The sequence below is a fragment of the Pangasianodon hypophthalmus genome, chromosome 6, assembly GCF_027358585.1.
Source record: "Pangasianodon hypophthalmus isolate fPanHyp1 chromosome 6, fPanHyp1.pri, whole genome shotgun sequence".
Lineage (NCBI taxonomy): Eukaryota > Metazoa > Chordata > Actinopteri > Siluriformes > Pangasiidae > Pangasianodon > Pangasianodon hypophthalmus.
Genome location: NC_069715.1, coordinates 31,264,706 through 31,279,464, shown reverse-complemented (window position 1 = coordinate 31,279,464; position 14,759 = coordinate 31,264,706). Strand labels below are relative to the sequence as shown.

Below are 14,759 nucleotides of genomic sequence, written 5' to 3'. Positions count from 1 at the left end.
TTTCTAATGGGAACATTCCATATTCCCTTGTGCACGGCACGCAGTGGTAATACATTAGCCATTTCACTGTTAGCATTCGAACTTTGTGTATCTGCAGATGTTAAACCCTTGCTCCTAGTCCATGGTCACATCACCCAATTTTGTAAATTAATCAATTAACCCTGCAGCATTCCATGAAGGTGAGCCTGCATGGCGTTCCATGCTGTGTCCACGTCATATGTTACATCATATATCAGTAGTTATGTTTGTAACTGTTGCTCTATGAAACTTGTATAACCACCAGTTCAGCTTCACCACGAACCCAGTGAGAACTCAGAGAGAAGGTTCAAGGAAACGACTGCATCATATGTCACTGTGTCACTTTGTGAAGGTTTCCAGGTGATTCTTATCATCGCTGGTTGTTACACATTGTTCACAGAACCACATTTATAAAAGCTTAATGAACTGTCCTTGACAGTTACAAATGCTCAAAGTTACAATAAAAATTTAAACTGAATTGAAGAAAATTTATTTTAATCAGTTTTCTGAGATTTCTGAGTGACGTTTGTTCATGTGGTAGCCTGTTTATTATTCTGTCTGTAGTTTAGCTTTGACTTTTCTCACTGTTTAATGAATTGCTGATTATTATTGATGTACAGAGTATAAAAGTGAAACAGATGTGAGTGTCGCGGGTTTCTGAGAGACTCCAGCTGAGAGTTTGAGGGAGTTGGATGCAGAGGTGATAATCAGTCAGCTTCTTCTCTGGCAGCTCCATCCAAAGGAAATGGAGTGTTAAGACCAAACAAAGGGCCTCAGTATTAGTTTTTTCCTCGAGAAAGAGTGTGGCATTTCACATCCTAATGATGACACTTTTCACAAAGTGCTTTCAGGCAATTACCCGCTCTTCTGGCGTTTGTCTTCATTTCACTCCATGTCCTCTCTCAGACCTTTCCTGCTGCATCACTGTCACATCCTGAAATAACGTGCTCACGGTTAATGCAGTGAAATGTTTTAATGTGGAAAAGATACGCTTTTATAATACAATTTTCATTATTTTATTGAAAATTTCATCATAATGTTCATTATTTTAAAAGATTTTAATTTTTTGTTTTGTTTAGAGCTTGTGCCTTTCACTTCATGCCGTGTGTTTCTTCTAACTTTGTTCTGTAAAATTAGGGGAAATGATGTGAAGTAATGATCTCTGATGCACTCTGACAATTTCATGCATTTTGGAGATGTTTAAAAGTGAACATCAGACGTAATGAGTCACGCTGAGTTGCCTTTTACTGTGCAACTGCATTTTGATTGACACGGCTTGTGCTTGTATTCCTTCTTTTTTACATTTTTTTAATAATAGTAATTCTGAGGTGATTTAAATGCTTCATTAATGTTGTGTCTTTGTGAAGAATATTGAAGGTTTGACAACTGCAGCACTTTCACTGAGTTTTTCCTGAAATGATCAGAATTAATTTTCCTTAATTCATAGATATGTTGTGAGAGGTCAATTTTTCATTTTAATGCATTTATTATTTGTATAATTCTGAGTTACATTAGAATAAGCACATACTCATTATGCAATAATTCTGTTCCTTCTACCTTCATGTTTCAAACCTGTTCACATCTCACCTCGACTGAAACCTGATGCATTTTAATAGCCTGGGTTTTTTTAGACTCCTCTATAAATAAACCTGTACTTTAGTTCCTGTACTTTTGGGAAGAATCAGAGTGTCAAAATTAATGCTCAGCAAACTCTATAAAACAGAACCTGTGAGGGATTTGCAGGTTCTGTGGTTATCCTCTTCACTCTAGGAACTTTCTTTTTCCTTTTCTCTACAATTCTAAAATTATAATCAGTTGTGTCAGATCACTGCAGCTGTGAGGTGATGAACAAAACCCTGAGGTGCAGCAAAGCCTGTGATATAAAATATATGTGTCAGGGAGAAATAGAATAAAATTATCTATTTATATATTTATATTTTCTTTGTGACTTCGACGGTCTCACATTTCACTACTTCTACATTTACATTTCTGTTCTTCAGTGATTTTTCTTTTTCCGTTTGTGTGTGTAAATAGCTACACGTGCACAGGATTCAGAAATATTTAATTATAATGAGGACTGAGCAGCAGTCAGATTATAGAAACTTTCAGTGGGTAGTTTTAATGACAGAGGGATTGAAGCTATAGCTAAGAGGGAAAAGAAACTGCTAGAAAGTGCTTGGACCCCAAATTCTCATTGTGTCTCACTGTATAAAAGTGTATATAAACTGAAAAAATAAATTAATCTCAGTAACTGTGTAATATTATTTCTTTGGTCTAAACTAGTGAATCCATCATGGAGGACAAACAGAACAAATCCAAGCTTGAGGTTTTGATTTAAGTTTAAAATTAAGTGGTGCAACAAAACTTGAGGTAAAATAAAACGTAGACCAACTAATTGTAGTTTAATTAGCTCTAAACTTTAAAATCCTTGTTTGTGTCCCATCAGCCTCCCCCGATCTGCTTTCAGCATGTTTCAGTAGCTGATATATGAAAGAAGGAGTTTTGAGTGAAATTGCGTCCCTCAGCATGAACCATTTTATGATATATTGATCAGATCTCCTCCATCACTGGCTCGAATTCAGAAACGTGTAGATGAGTGTTTGTGACTCTCACAGCTCTTCCTCTGTTACTGTGTGAATAAAAATTTCTTATCTGCAGCAGGACCTAAAGAAGCTCTGACTTCTTCTCAGTGCCAGATGCTGAGTGAGCGATCTGGTTTCCTCTGCCCCGTTAGGACGTGACCTCTGAGACGCACTTTTTATTCTCTCACTCACTTTAGCCCTATTCAGACGGGATTAGTTTTCCGTGTGGATGTGTGTAATGTATTTATTAACAGAGTATCTCTGGGATTTTAGTCTGAATCTGTCGTGTCAGTACTCCATATTTTCTCTTCTATAAATTGAGTAGTAGAAATAACTCCAGGTAATATACACTCACCGTCCACTTTATTAGGAACAGCTGTACACCTGTTCATTTATGCAGTTCTCTAATCAGCCAATCATGTGGCAGCAGCACAGAGCATAAAATCATGCAGATGCAGGTGAAGAGCTTCAAACATCGGAATGAAGAAAAAGTGTTATCTCTGTGACTTTAACCGTGGCATGGTTGTTGGGTTCAGATGTGCTGGTTTGAGTTTTGCAGAAACTGTTGATCTCCTGCTGGGATTTTCACACACAACAGTCTGTAGAGTTTACAGTGAGTGAGTGTATCCTGTCTGAACTGAGATGTTGGTAAAGATTGTGTTATATCCTGTGGCTAAAGAGCTCTTGTGTTTTTCTCTTCAGTACAAAGACCAAAAAGCCAATAGTTTAAAATGCAGAACAGATGAGGTTTAGAAGGACATGCCGTGTTCGGGGGTTTAGAAGGAAATTACCGAGTTCCTAGCACAGATAAACACTACAGACATGTCCTGGTCATGTGACCTACTAATGAGCAAGCGTGGCCACGCCCCCTATAACAAGCTCTTATAATAAAGATTAGAACAATCAGTATGTATTAAACTGAACACACACACACACACACACGTCCTCATCATTACTGAACACACGGGTGATTTGTGTTTTTTATTTTGTTGTTGTCATTTTCTTGCCACTAATAACACGTCAACATTGTAATTGTGTTTGGTCATTGTGTGTTTGTGTTTTCATTGTGTTACTGTGTTCTTTTCCTCTCTGTGGCATCATTAGTTTGTGAAATATGGACGATTGTTGTACATTATTTCATTATAATGTAAAACTGCAGAGGTCTGCTGTGTATTTGTTATTGCACTATATTCTGCGTGTGTGTGTGTGTGTGTGTGTGTGTGTGCGTGTGTGTGTGTGTGTGTGTGTGTGCTTACTGTCTCTATCTGTGTGTGGCATTTTTTCTCGAAGGACTTGGTTTATTTTGGCTGCTACAGTTAATTTGTTTTTGCTGAGTCAATTTCTGCACATTGATTTTTCATCTGGTGTCGGTTAGTGGTGTGGAGGAGACAAGGAGAAGAGGAGGACAGGGGTCTGAAGGCTGTTTGAAGATGTTGTTTGGAGGTAGCTGGAAGAGTTTGGAGGTAGTTGGAGGTATTCAGAATTAGTTGGAGCTGATTGATGTTCCCTGATTGTGTATTGTGTTTTATTTGCACATTATTGCCATTATCTGCATTTTTATCCACTGTGTGTATCCACTGCATCATATCGTCTGCATCATGCTGCTTACCTCCACCTGTACACTGTTTATCTCCACATAATTCTTATTTATTCCATTTAACTTAATTGCCATTTGTATTACTGGTTATGCGTCATTCTGTTTATCTAACTGTACACTGTTAACTTACTGCACCACAACCTCGTTACCTCATTTTAGTTTATTTGCTATTTGCACTGCTGGTGGGATGCTGACTGCATCTCGCTGTCTCTGTACTCGTTCTCTGACAATGACGATGAAGTTGAACCTAAGCTAACCAATGTGGGTGTCATGTTATGGGGGCGTTATGTCATAAGGCCTGTATGTCATGTGGGCATTATGTCATGTGGGAGTTACGTCATGTGGATGTTATGTCATGTGGGCATTATGTCATGTAGACTGTATGTCAGGTGGGTGTTATGTCATGTGGGTGTTATGTCATGTAGACTGTATGTCAGGTGGGTGTTATGTCATGTGGGTGTTATGTCATGTAGACTGTATGTCAGGTGGGTGTTATGTCATGTGGGTGTTATGTCATGTAGACTGTATGTCATGTGGGTGTTATGTCATGTGGGTGTTATGTCATGTAGACTGTATGTCAGGTGGGTGTTATGTCATGGTGACATTTTCCCTCAGTGCTATGCAATCAGCCCACGCACCTACATGTCCTTTACTGCAAATTAAGATTCATTACAGCGCTTATGAGATAAAGTCCCAAATGGACTTTATTAGATCGTTATTCAAATTAATTTCCACTCCGTCCTTTTCTCTCTGAGCTGGTACGAGGTAGAAGTATGAATGACACACACATCAGTTTCTCTTCGTTAAGTGCACATAGTCATGGGAGGCTGATTACTTCACATCTAAACGGATGTTTAGCTGAATTATAGCATCAATTAGCTCATTTGGAGCAGCAGAATGCGGAGTGATAAAAGTGATCGGAATGCTTTGCAGTCATTAAGAGGAACTGAGATGGCAGTGTTTACGACCTGGAGAAGCTTTAACAGTTTTTGACATCACACACCTTTTCCCTCACTAATTTCAGTTTGCTTTTTTCAGTCATGTGAATTTAAAATGCCACCGAGCCGAGATTTCTCCAGCTGAGGTGTTGCTGAGCAAAATAATTCAGGAGCATGACACCTGGTTTTACTTCTAACACAGCATCTCTCTGCCTTCATGGTTAATTTTAGCGAGAATGATTTTAATTTTCAGATCAGCTTTATCCTGTCACAAAATTAGTTTCGATTCCCAGCCATCAGTAAAACATCGGCCATTTCATGCTTATTAGTAATATGAGGAAAATCCAAATTAAAATCCAATCCAGTTTAGAGTCAGGAATATTCATGCATCATTTTTTAATGAGCGTGTGACTGGAGAGCGTATCACGCATTGTAAATTCTGTTCACTTTCCCCGGTAACTGGTCACTAATTACTAATTATTAATGACAAGAAAGTTTATATATACACTCACAGAGCACTTTATTAGGAACACCGGTACACCTACCCATTCATGCAATTATCTAACCAACCAATGGTGTCGCAGCAGTGCAGTGCATAAAATCACGCAGATTCGCCCCAGCAGCTTCGGGTAATGTTCACCTCGACCATCAGAATGGGGAAAAATGTGATCTCAGTGATTTTGACTGTGGCGTGATTGTTGGCTGGATTGAATATTTCATAACTGCTGATCTCCTGGGATTTTCACACACAACAGTCTCTAGAGTTTACTCAGAATGGTGCAATAAAGAAGAAACAACCAGTGAGCAGCAGCTCTGCAGATGGAAATGTCTTGTTGATGAGAGAGAACAACGGAGAATGGCCAGACTGGTCTGAGCTGACAGAAAGGCTACAGTAACTCAGATAATCTGTGGTGAGCAGAAAAGCGTCTCAGAATACACAACACGTCAGACCTTGTGTCACCAGTCCTGGCAGGTGGAGGTGGTGTGATGGTGTGGGGAATGTTTTCTTGGCACACTTTGGGCTGTTAATACCAATCAGTCATGGCTTGAATGCCACAGCGTATTTGATTATTGTTGCTGACCGTGTGCATCCCTTCATGCCCACAATTTACCATCTTCTAATTTACCATCTTCATCTGCTTATCATTCCAGCACGATGATGCACCATGTCACAAAGCAAAAGGCTTTTCAGACTGGTTTCATGAACATGACGATGAGTTCAGTGTTATTCAGTGTCTTTCCAGTCACCAGATCTGAATCCAACAGAATGCCACGAAGAACTGAGGCCCAGTATTAGTATAGTGTTCCTAACAAAGGGCTCAGTGAGTGTGTGTATATATATATATATAAATCTTCTTCTGAAGTGAGGAGTTTGTTTCTATGGTAACAATCAGTGACTCCACTTGACACATAAATGTCACAGTAACTCCTTCACACAGAACCCAACACACTGGTTCCAGATCATCAGCCGACTGAATCAGGCCGATCAGCTCTGATGGGTTCTGTAGGAAAGTAGAACTTCAGGGACAGGGCTGATGTAGAGAACATGGCATGGTGGAGGTTTGGGTGTGGTTTGTTCGGTGGTTGTTCAGTGTGGAGGGAGTGTTAGCAAAAATGGTTCACTATTAAACTACAATTTTATTATCCACTGTCGCTGTGGTATAAGAGGAATAAAACACTTGTGGATGTGATGTTACAGGAAAATAATCAACTTGTGTAGAAACAGTGACTCCACATCACACCACTCCATCACTCAGTATTTTACTGTAAAACACACACACACACACACGCACACACACTGTGTTTATTAATTACGTGCATCCCATTCACACTCTATACGTGTAATTCTGACTGAGTTATGGTGGTTTGTAGATATTTGTGAGCGTAAATAGAAAGCGTGTGTGTTCGTGTGTGTGTGTTCGTGTGTGGGTGAGGATATAGTATGCAGATGATGGTTGGTTTTTATGATATTGTGAGTTTACATTGTGATGAGAAATGAGTGTTAATGAAGGCATGCTGCTGAGCGAGCAGAGACACACAGAGCCATCTGTTACTGTAAAACTCTCTACTTCCTGTGTTTAATGCCGCACCAGTGAAATTATCCAAAATCATCGACACAAGCCGATGATTATCATCTTTCTTTTGTTCTTCTTTCTTGCATTCATGTTTTGTCATGTAAAAGATTAAAGTCACAGCAGCGGCACTCTGAAAGCGCAGTCATTCTGTCGTTTGTGAAATAGATGTAGGTGAGATGGAATATAGATGTAAGATGTGGTTTAAGTAATGCATGAAACCGATTTCACCAAGGGCAAAGCAGGCGAGCTCTCAGTGCACTCAGTGAGGCGAGGGGATTAGCATGCAGCTCACACAGCCAGACCTGCTCAGTAATAAATGACGTTTGGTTTGAGACAGGTGGTTACATCACCTAACGAAGTGCTCTGTCCAAACCGAACCCCGTCCACATTTCAGCTCCCGAAGGTCAGTCCAGGCGTCTGATCTGCATGAAGATGGTCCGTGTGACACGCCCGAGCAGGTACACGCACAGCTCTTCTGATTTCTTGGTGCGTGTGGAGCCTTGAGGGGTTTGTAGTGAGTTATCAGTCCTGTGAGGAGGCTTCACGTGTGATGTATGGATTTCTGCATTGCTAATGCTATTGAATAAATGTTCAGACTCAGTCAATATAATCCCTGGAGATCTGCATTAATTTTTCAGGCGATGGTTAATCATGTCGCCGCACTTCAGGCCCCACGATCGCTGCACCTGTTTCTGTTAGTGTAATTAATTTGTGGTACTGAGGGACACAGGACGGTGTGAGCATGAAGAAAAGTTAGCGAGTCAGTATTTATTATCATTATCATTATCACACTTTCAAGGCCACAGTGACTGCCTGCAGCATCGCTGTGTAGTTTTTTGGCTAAATAAACTCTGAGGTTGTCCCACTGAGCCAGGATATCTACAAGATTTGTTGTAGCTTAGCAACAATAACTAAACATGGGCGCTGTTGACAAGAAAACCATTATCTCATACTCACACTATTCTAAATAAATCTGTGATTTTATGGTCATTTGCACAGTTCAGATCTCAAAGATCTCCTCTAAAATCCAACTGAAACAAAACTCAGGTCTGACAGCAATTAAAGACGATGATGATCCAACAACTATAAGAACATAACACAAATGAGTGTAGATATGAGTGCGCAAATATGAGCTAAATGTAAATGAAAACATTTTAATATTTTTAAATAAGTTTTAATATTGATTTAATGCTGATGTTATCAGAAGAGTGAGCATGCGGTGAGTATTGAATATAAAGCAGATTTTACTGCAATAATAATAATTCATTTAGGGAAACAGTGGGGCTTTGAGACACTGAGACGTAAAGCATTTAAAAAAATAGTAAAAGGTTTTATTTCGTCTTAAAATGAAACAATCCTGTCATCTGTCTGTGTATCTGTGTATTTATATATATATGTATATATACAGTATCTATCTATCTATCTATCTATCTAGTCTTTACAGTCTGGAACTGCTCTGTTGCTTTCGGTAAGGGTTGAGTGTAATTAAGTATGTCTAGTTTATAGAATATTTGATTGCAGTGAAGTGTTGTTTGTGTAGTCAGAATGTTCTAGCACATCGTCTTGAAATAACACGTGTGTGTAAGTGTTATTGATTTTTCTCAGCATGTCTTTGTGCTGCTCTGTGTTCCTATGGTCATGTGACCAGCTTCAGCATCTTCAATATGAACAACAGGATTTCACTGTAGGCGTGTGTACGTGACAGTACATGCATTCTTTTTCTAAAGAGAAGCCGTGATAGTGGAGGTGCTCGGGGAGGCGGAGCTTTCATCATGTGACCATCTGATTCTCTCTGTGATGAGCTTCTGCTACTGAGCAGCTGCGTCTCTCTGATGATCTCAGACCTGATTTCATTTCCTCACTGTGATTAATGTACAGATGTGTTAGAGGAAGCAGCCGTGGTGCAGGACTCCGATTAAATACTCGATTAAAATTGTCGACTCTATCTATCTATCTATCTATCTATCTATCTGTCTATCTATTCCATATAAACAAACTGTAGAAGTAACATTTTAAGACTACAGAATTGCTTGTAGTATTTTTTTTAATAGCCCTGCTCTAACTCCACCCGTAACCATGTTCAACATCACTGTAGAAAAGTCGCTGTTTGAGTTAGCTTCAGGTAAAGAAAAACACACGATGCTGTCTTATTCATCCATCAGGAGCTCACAGAAATGTTAGGACAAGGTTACGAAGATGAACTGAAATGTAATAAGTACAGTTTGTGTTTTTAATCACTGCACACAGACACATTTTCCTCTTCTAAGAGTAAAGCTTTAAAGATAAAATCCTTTAATCGTAGATGAGATCAAAGAAATAAAAGAAAATTGTTTTGAACCAACAACCGCTTTAAATCTTTATGTACACGGATGTGGCCAGGTTTTTGTTGTAGTCGTCGCTGTTGCAGTGAGTTTCTTGGATTTTTCTAAACAAACGAGACAAAAACCTGAAACCTGCAGCTCTGAGATTAACGATGCGTCAAAGTTCTATCTGATCTTTCTAATTTTATATTGAAAATGTCAGTGATGCATGATCACAATGGAGAGTGTGTGTGTGTGTGTGTGTGTGTGTGTGTGTGCAGGAACGAACTGAGAATGATCATTTTAATCACTGACATTTTAACATATTCAGAAGGTAGAAAGGTTAAAAATCTCTGCACTCCTTCATGAATATTTAATCAGACCTGCACGTCTGCTACAGGTTTTAAATCTCTGACTGATTTCTTCCTCTGATTCTGAGGAAATTCCACTTTTCTTAATGTAGAATTCATTTATTTGTCAGGATTTGAGTGTGTTCCTGCTGAGCTATGTGTGTACTCTTTATCCTTCTCTCTTTTCCTCTCTGTCTCGTCTGTCTGCTCACACGTCTATCACCCACAACACCAACATCCATCCCTTCATCTTTCTGTCCTCCGTCTCACAACCTGTAATTCCCTTCTCCTCATACAAATCTCTCTGCGTTGGTGTCAGACGAGACGAGAGAGCTGTCTAGACTCCTGTCTGTGGTTTTATCTGAGAGATGCATTCTGGGGAGCAGAAACACCCACACAGCCGCCAAGGAGAAGCACATCACTTCAGCAAAAAAATAGTTTTCAGTAATCAGCCATTTTGTTTTCAGGGTTTGGGCTGAAAGTGCAGGACGGCAAAGGTCACATTTTGCAAGTCTTATAAGAGTGTCTTCAATTAGGAGCTTTTAAATGTCAGCACACATTATTATTATTTCAGTTCAGTCTGCATAAATATAGATCTGTGTGCATTAAGACTTTAATTTCTAGACACCACAGCTCCTCTCTGCTAGAAAACATTATTATTTCACACGGCTCTGCATTGTGTGTGTGTGTGTGTGTGTGTGTGTGTGTGTTTAAACATGAATTTATACATGAGGAAAATATCTGAAAAGGACCGTATTCACATCAGTATTCAGATCTCAGAAGTAATAACAGACTGAAATGCTCTTCAGAAGTTACGTGAGAGTTACGCACACAGGGGCGGAGTTTATCTAAAACAGAGGCGTGTCTCAGTCACACTCGATTCTGAGCTTGAGTTTAAGCGAATGTTTCTTGCGTGATATCGGCTCGAGTGAAGAGCAGCGTTGAGTCCAGCACCGCTGTTTGACGGTTTAATATAGCCACAACACGTCACGCTATAATGTATGTTTTGTATGTAAATACACACACGCACTGTGGAATTTAAGGTCATTTGAGAATAAAATTAAATACATAAATATGTCTCGATAAAATAATTAAACAATATTGTAATTTTAAAGTGAACAAAATGTCATTGTTTCACTTTGGAGGACATCGGAGGAGACGCGTCTTAATCAGAGACACGGCTTATCTGGAGGAGTGAATATTTTATGGATAAAGTGATGAATGAAGTTAAAGTTTCTCTGTAAATGTAGCTAATGAGCACTAGGTCAGATTATCCTTCACACCATGGACACGTTTTATTTACAGCATCGAATTAACACCAACAACATCACCTTTATATTATTCATTCACATCAGAATAGTGAATTAATAGTGTGATATAATTTCTAAAATTTCTACTCTTTTCTCAGTCCAGATTCTCTCTCTCTCCCACACACACACACACACACACACACACACACACAGTGGAGAGAGTTGTGAGTGAAGTAATGATGGAGTGTAAATTTAAAGTTGTTCACGGGGATTTCACGGTGGTGTGTTTGAGGTGTTTATGCTTTGGCTGCTGATGTACTGGCGCTTCCTCATAAAGTTAATTGGAACAGGGCAGATTCGGGGAATTCTAACAGGTGCTAATGGACTTTCTAATTAAGATATTTAGTGCAGTTCCACCTCCTCTGGCAGCTAGTGTCACCAAAATAAAACATTTAGAGCAGTCATCTGCAGCAGTTATACAGTCGGAGATCTGATATGAGTGACATAAGCTGATAGGAATATAATTAGTGTACTTCCTGTACAGAGGCACGAGGGAGAAATGTGTCATCAAATAAATTGTATTCTCACTCAGTCTCGTGTCTCACTGCCAAGTCACTTCCATGAGTAATTTTTGGAGCTGTAATTTCTCATTTTCATGATTATATGGCTGTAATTGAATTATACTGAGGGAGAATGAATGTGAGTCAAACTATCTTTCTCTCTCTCACTCTCTGAGTCTGTTCTTTTGTTCCAGACTTTGCCAGATCGGTGGCAGGCAGACCGGCGTCGTATGCGGCCGTGTTGAGGATGAAGCCGGACAGCTCCTCTTCCTCACTTCTGAACCCCAGGACGAGGCTGAGACAGGACCGCGGTTCTTTTGTCCAGGACTGGCCTCCGTTCTCCAGACAGGGGCTCTCAGCTCTCAGCTTTCAGGAGGACGATCACAGTGAAGGTCAGAACCTAAACATCACATATCACCACCTCATGCTTCATCGTGATCAATAATACTTAATACTAATTCTGTGACAATATAAAGCAGTGTATCTAATCAAAGGCTGGATGCAGAGCAGAAAACTGTAACACACAATCTGGTTTTACTCTCTGTGAATTCTGCACTCGTTTAAGATTGTTCCTCCTCACATTGTTCGAGATCTCAGTAAACTCTGTTGAATTCTATAACAGACTGCGTGACCGCGCGTCTCAGTGTCAGATTATACGATGAAGATCCTCTAACGATAGACCTGTGATTAAAGAAAATTACTACATTCTGCTCACGTCATCAGTCAGCGTGTGTGTGTGTGTGTGTGTGTGTGTGTGAAAAAGTTTGGACACCCCTGCAATAAGGGAAATAATGATGAGATGTGGGCGGAGCTGAGGGAGGGTGGATATGTGATAAACACTATGCAGTATTTTGTGATATAGAGATAATTAAATCTGTGCTACATGACTCTTGATTATAATTATAAATAGTTGTCGGTGTGGCAATTATTAAAATGTGCTTCAAAATTCAAAATTCTTTACCAGTTTCCGTCTGAAACTGTAACTAAATTCAACGTGTAATTAATAGCTCGAAAACTATTTATTGTAACTTACCCTCAGCTGAGGCTGGACTTCCTGAGGATCATCACAGTTCAGCTCATGGAACATTTTAATCTAATATTATCCCTAAACTCTGGAACTGAGTTAAAGACTAAAATCCGCATTGTTTAATAAACTACAGGCTGAAAAGTGTAATATTTACATTCATTCATTTATCAGGTTTTATCCAAAATTATTTGAACTTGAGATTGAATATAATCCAAGCACATGGCTGAAGACTTCGCTCAAATCCACTACAGTATTTCTCAAGCAGTTTAAGGATTTGAGCTCCCAACTCCATCTTCATCATAATACTGCTTTTACCAAATCCATTACTGAAAAAATTATTACATCCATTTTCATAAAATATAGTACTCACCTGTCTAATAGTGTATCATCGGCATAGAGCTGAAAGCTAACTTTGTGTTTGTAAAATGCTGTTTTGAGTTTTACTGTGACATTTTTATACAATTCCAATGAGCTGTTCTCAGATATTTCAGCTAATTTTAAGTCCTTTACACTTTTATATCTTATATACAACAGTGCATTCATTCTCAGGCGTAAATCTCGTCCGTACAACTGAGACACTAGCCGTCCATGTGAAACTGGAGTAATTAAGTCATCGCAGCAGGCTGATGTCAGTGTAATGGCGAGAGTGACCTCGAGAGGAAAGCCTGGCCTATTCATCACGGCCATGTGTGCGGCGAGTCGGCCGAGGTCACGGCCTGCAGGAAATTGAAGAGGGATCATCAGAACACTTTCAGCTCCCCGAGCCCCGTCTCTGTTCACTCTTCTGGCTGATGGATGCATTTGTCGAGAAAAAGGGAAATATTCATTTTCACAGGAGCAGAATGGGGCTCAAACATGACAGCTATCATTACAAATAAATCATTTCTCTACTGCTCGATTCACGGCGGCTCTCCACAGGGTCGTGCAGCACCTGAATGGCAGAGATGATTATTGAAGGGAAGATTTGTTGGTGTTTTGGGTCAGATGTGTTTGACACAAAATGCTGTCTTGGATTGCCTCAGCGACAAAATAATCTCATGGCTTCATCACCGTGTTTGGTGAAACTTTCATGCACCGCTTGGGATACATGCAATATTTATATTTAAGCTCTGAAATTGGTTTTCTACTTCTGTTATATCCTGAAAAAGTGAAAAACGTCACATTTGTCCATGAAAAAAGTTTATAAAAAGTTAAATACAAACCAAAACTAAGTGGCATATTGATCTATATTGATCCACTGAAGAGATTCTGATTATCGACTTTGAAAGTACAGAATTTCACTTCAGTCTGAATCAGTGTGTGGTACCGTCAGGTCCGGGTTTTAGACTGAAGAGTCACACTGCCTTCATTATGTTTTAATGTTTTCTGCTCTCACACAGCTGAAGAGTTTCATAACTAGCTGATGAGTGGAATCATGTGTGTTAATGCAGGAAAAGCACAGCACTGCTGCAGGTCAAGCATCAGTCGTTTTACAGGAAATAGCATCAGGCTACTGCTTTGCTGATAAAATCTGCAGACAGGAGTACATCTTTTGGTGTGAAACCACGGACATCAAGGTGTTTCCTAAGGATCAGACTGAAATAATTAATTATTAATTACACACATATTTCTCAGTCTTGCAGCTAAACGATCTCAATGCTTTGTTGTATGAATAATTTATTGCTCACTGGAGCAAAATGATGAACAGCAAAAATGTCATTGTGTTAACCCTCTGTGCTGGTGTCTAATCCACCTGTCTGGATATTGATGAATATCATACACTCACCAGTACCAGGCAATAAACAAGCCAACATCAAGAGCATCATGAACTGTGCAGTGTGTTAATCTGGCATAAATTTATTAACAATTTATGACATAATTTTGCTCTCGCAAGGAGGACACCAAACTCACGGGACAGCTATAAATACAGTAGCAGTGATGGAGAAAAGTAAAGGAAACCTCATTACCTCAAGCTCACTTTGAGAATGTGTGTGTTTATGGGAACCTGTTTTCTGCACGAGCTGACTCTGGATCACGCTGATTGATGACATAAGCAGAATGTAGTAATTTTCTTTAATCACAC

General features: G+C 39.4%; 1 protein-coding gene across 1 annotated transcript in view; it reads left to right on the top strand.

The window, feature by feature from the left end:
• cntn5 (contactin 5) overlaps positions 1 to 14,759 on the top strand; it is a 129,197-nt gene that overhangs the window by 44,610 nt on the left and 69,828 nt on the right. The window contains exon 3 of the mRNA XM_026911248.3: positions 11,865 to 12,062. Within this exon, the coding sequence (XP_026767049.3) occupies positions 11,865 to 12,062 (198 nt within the window). The remainder of the gene's footprint in view (positions 1 to 11,864; positions 12,063 to 14,759) is intronic.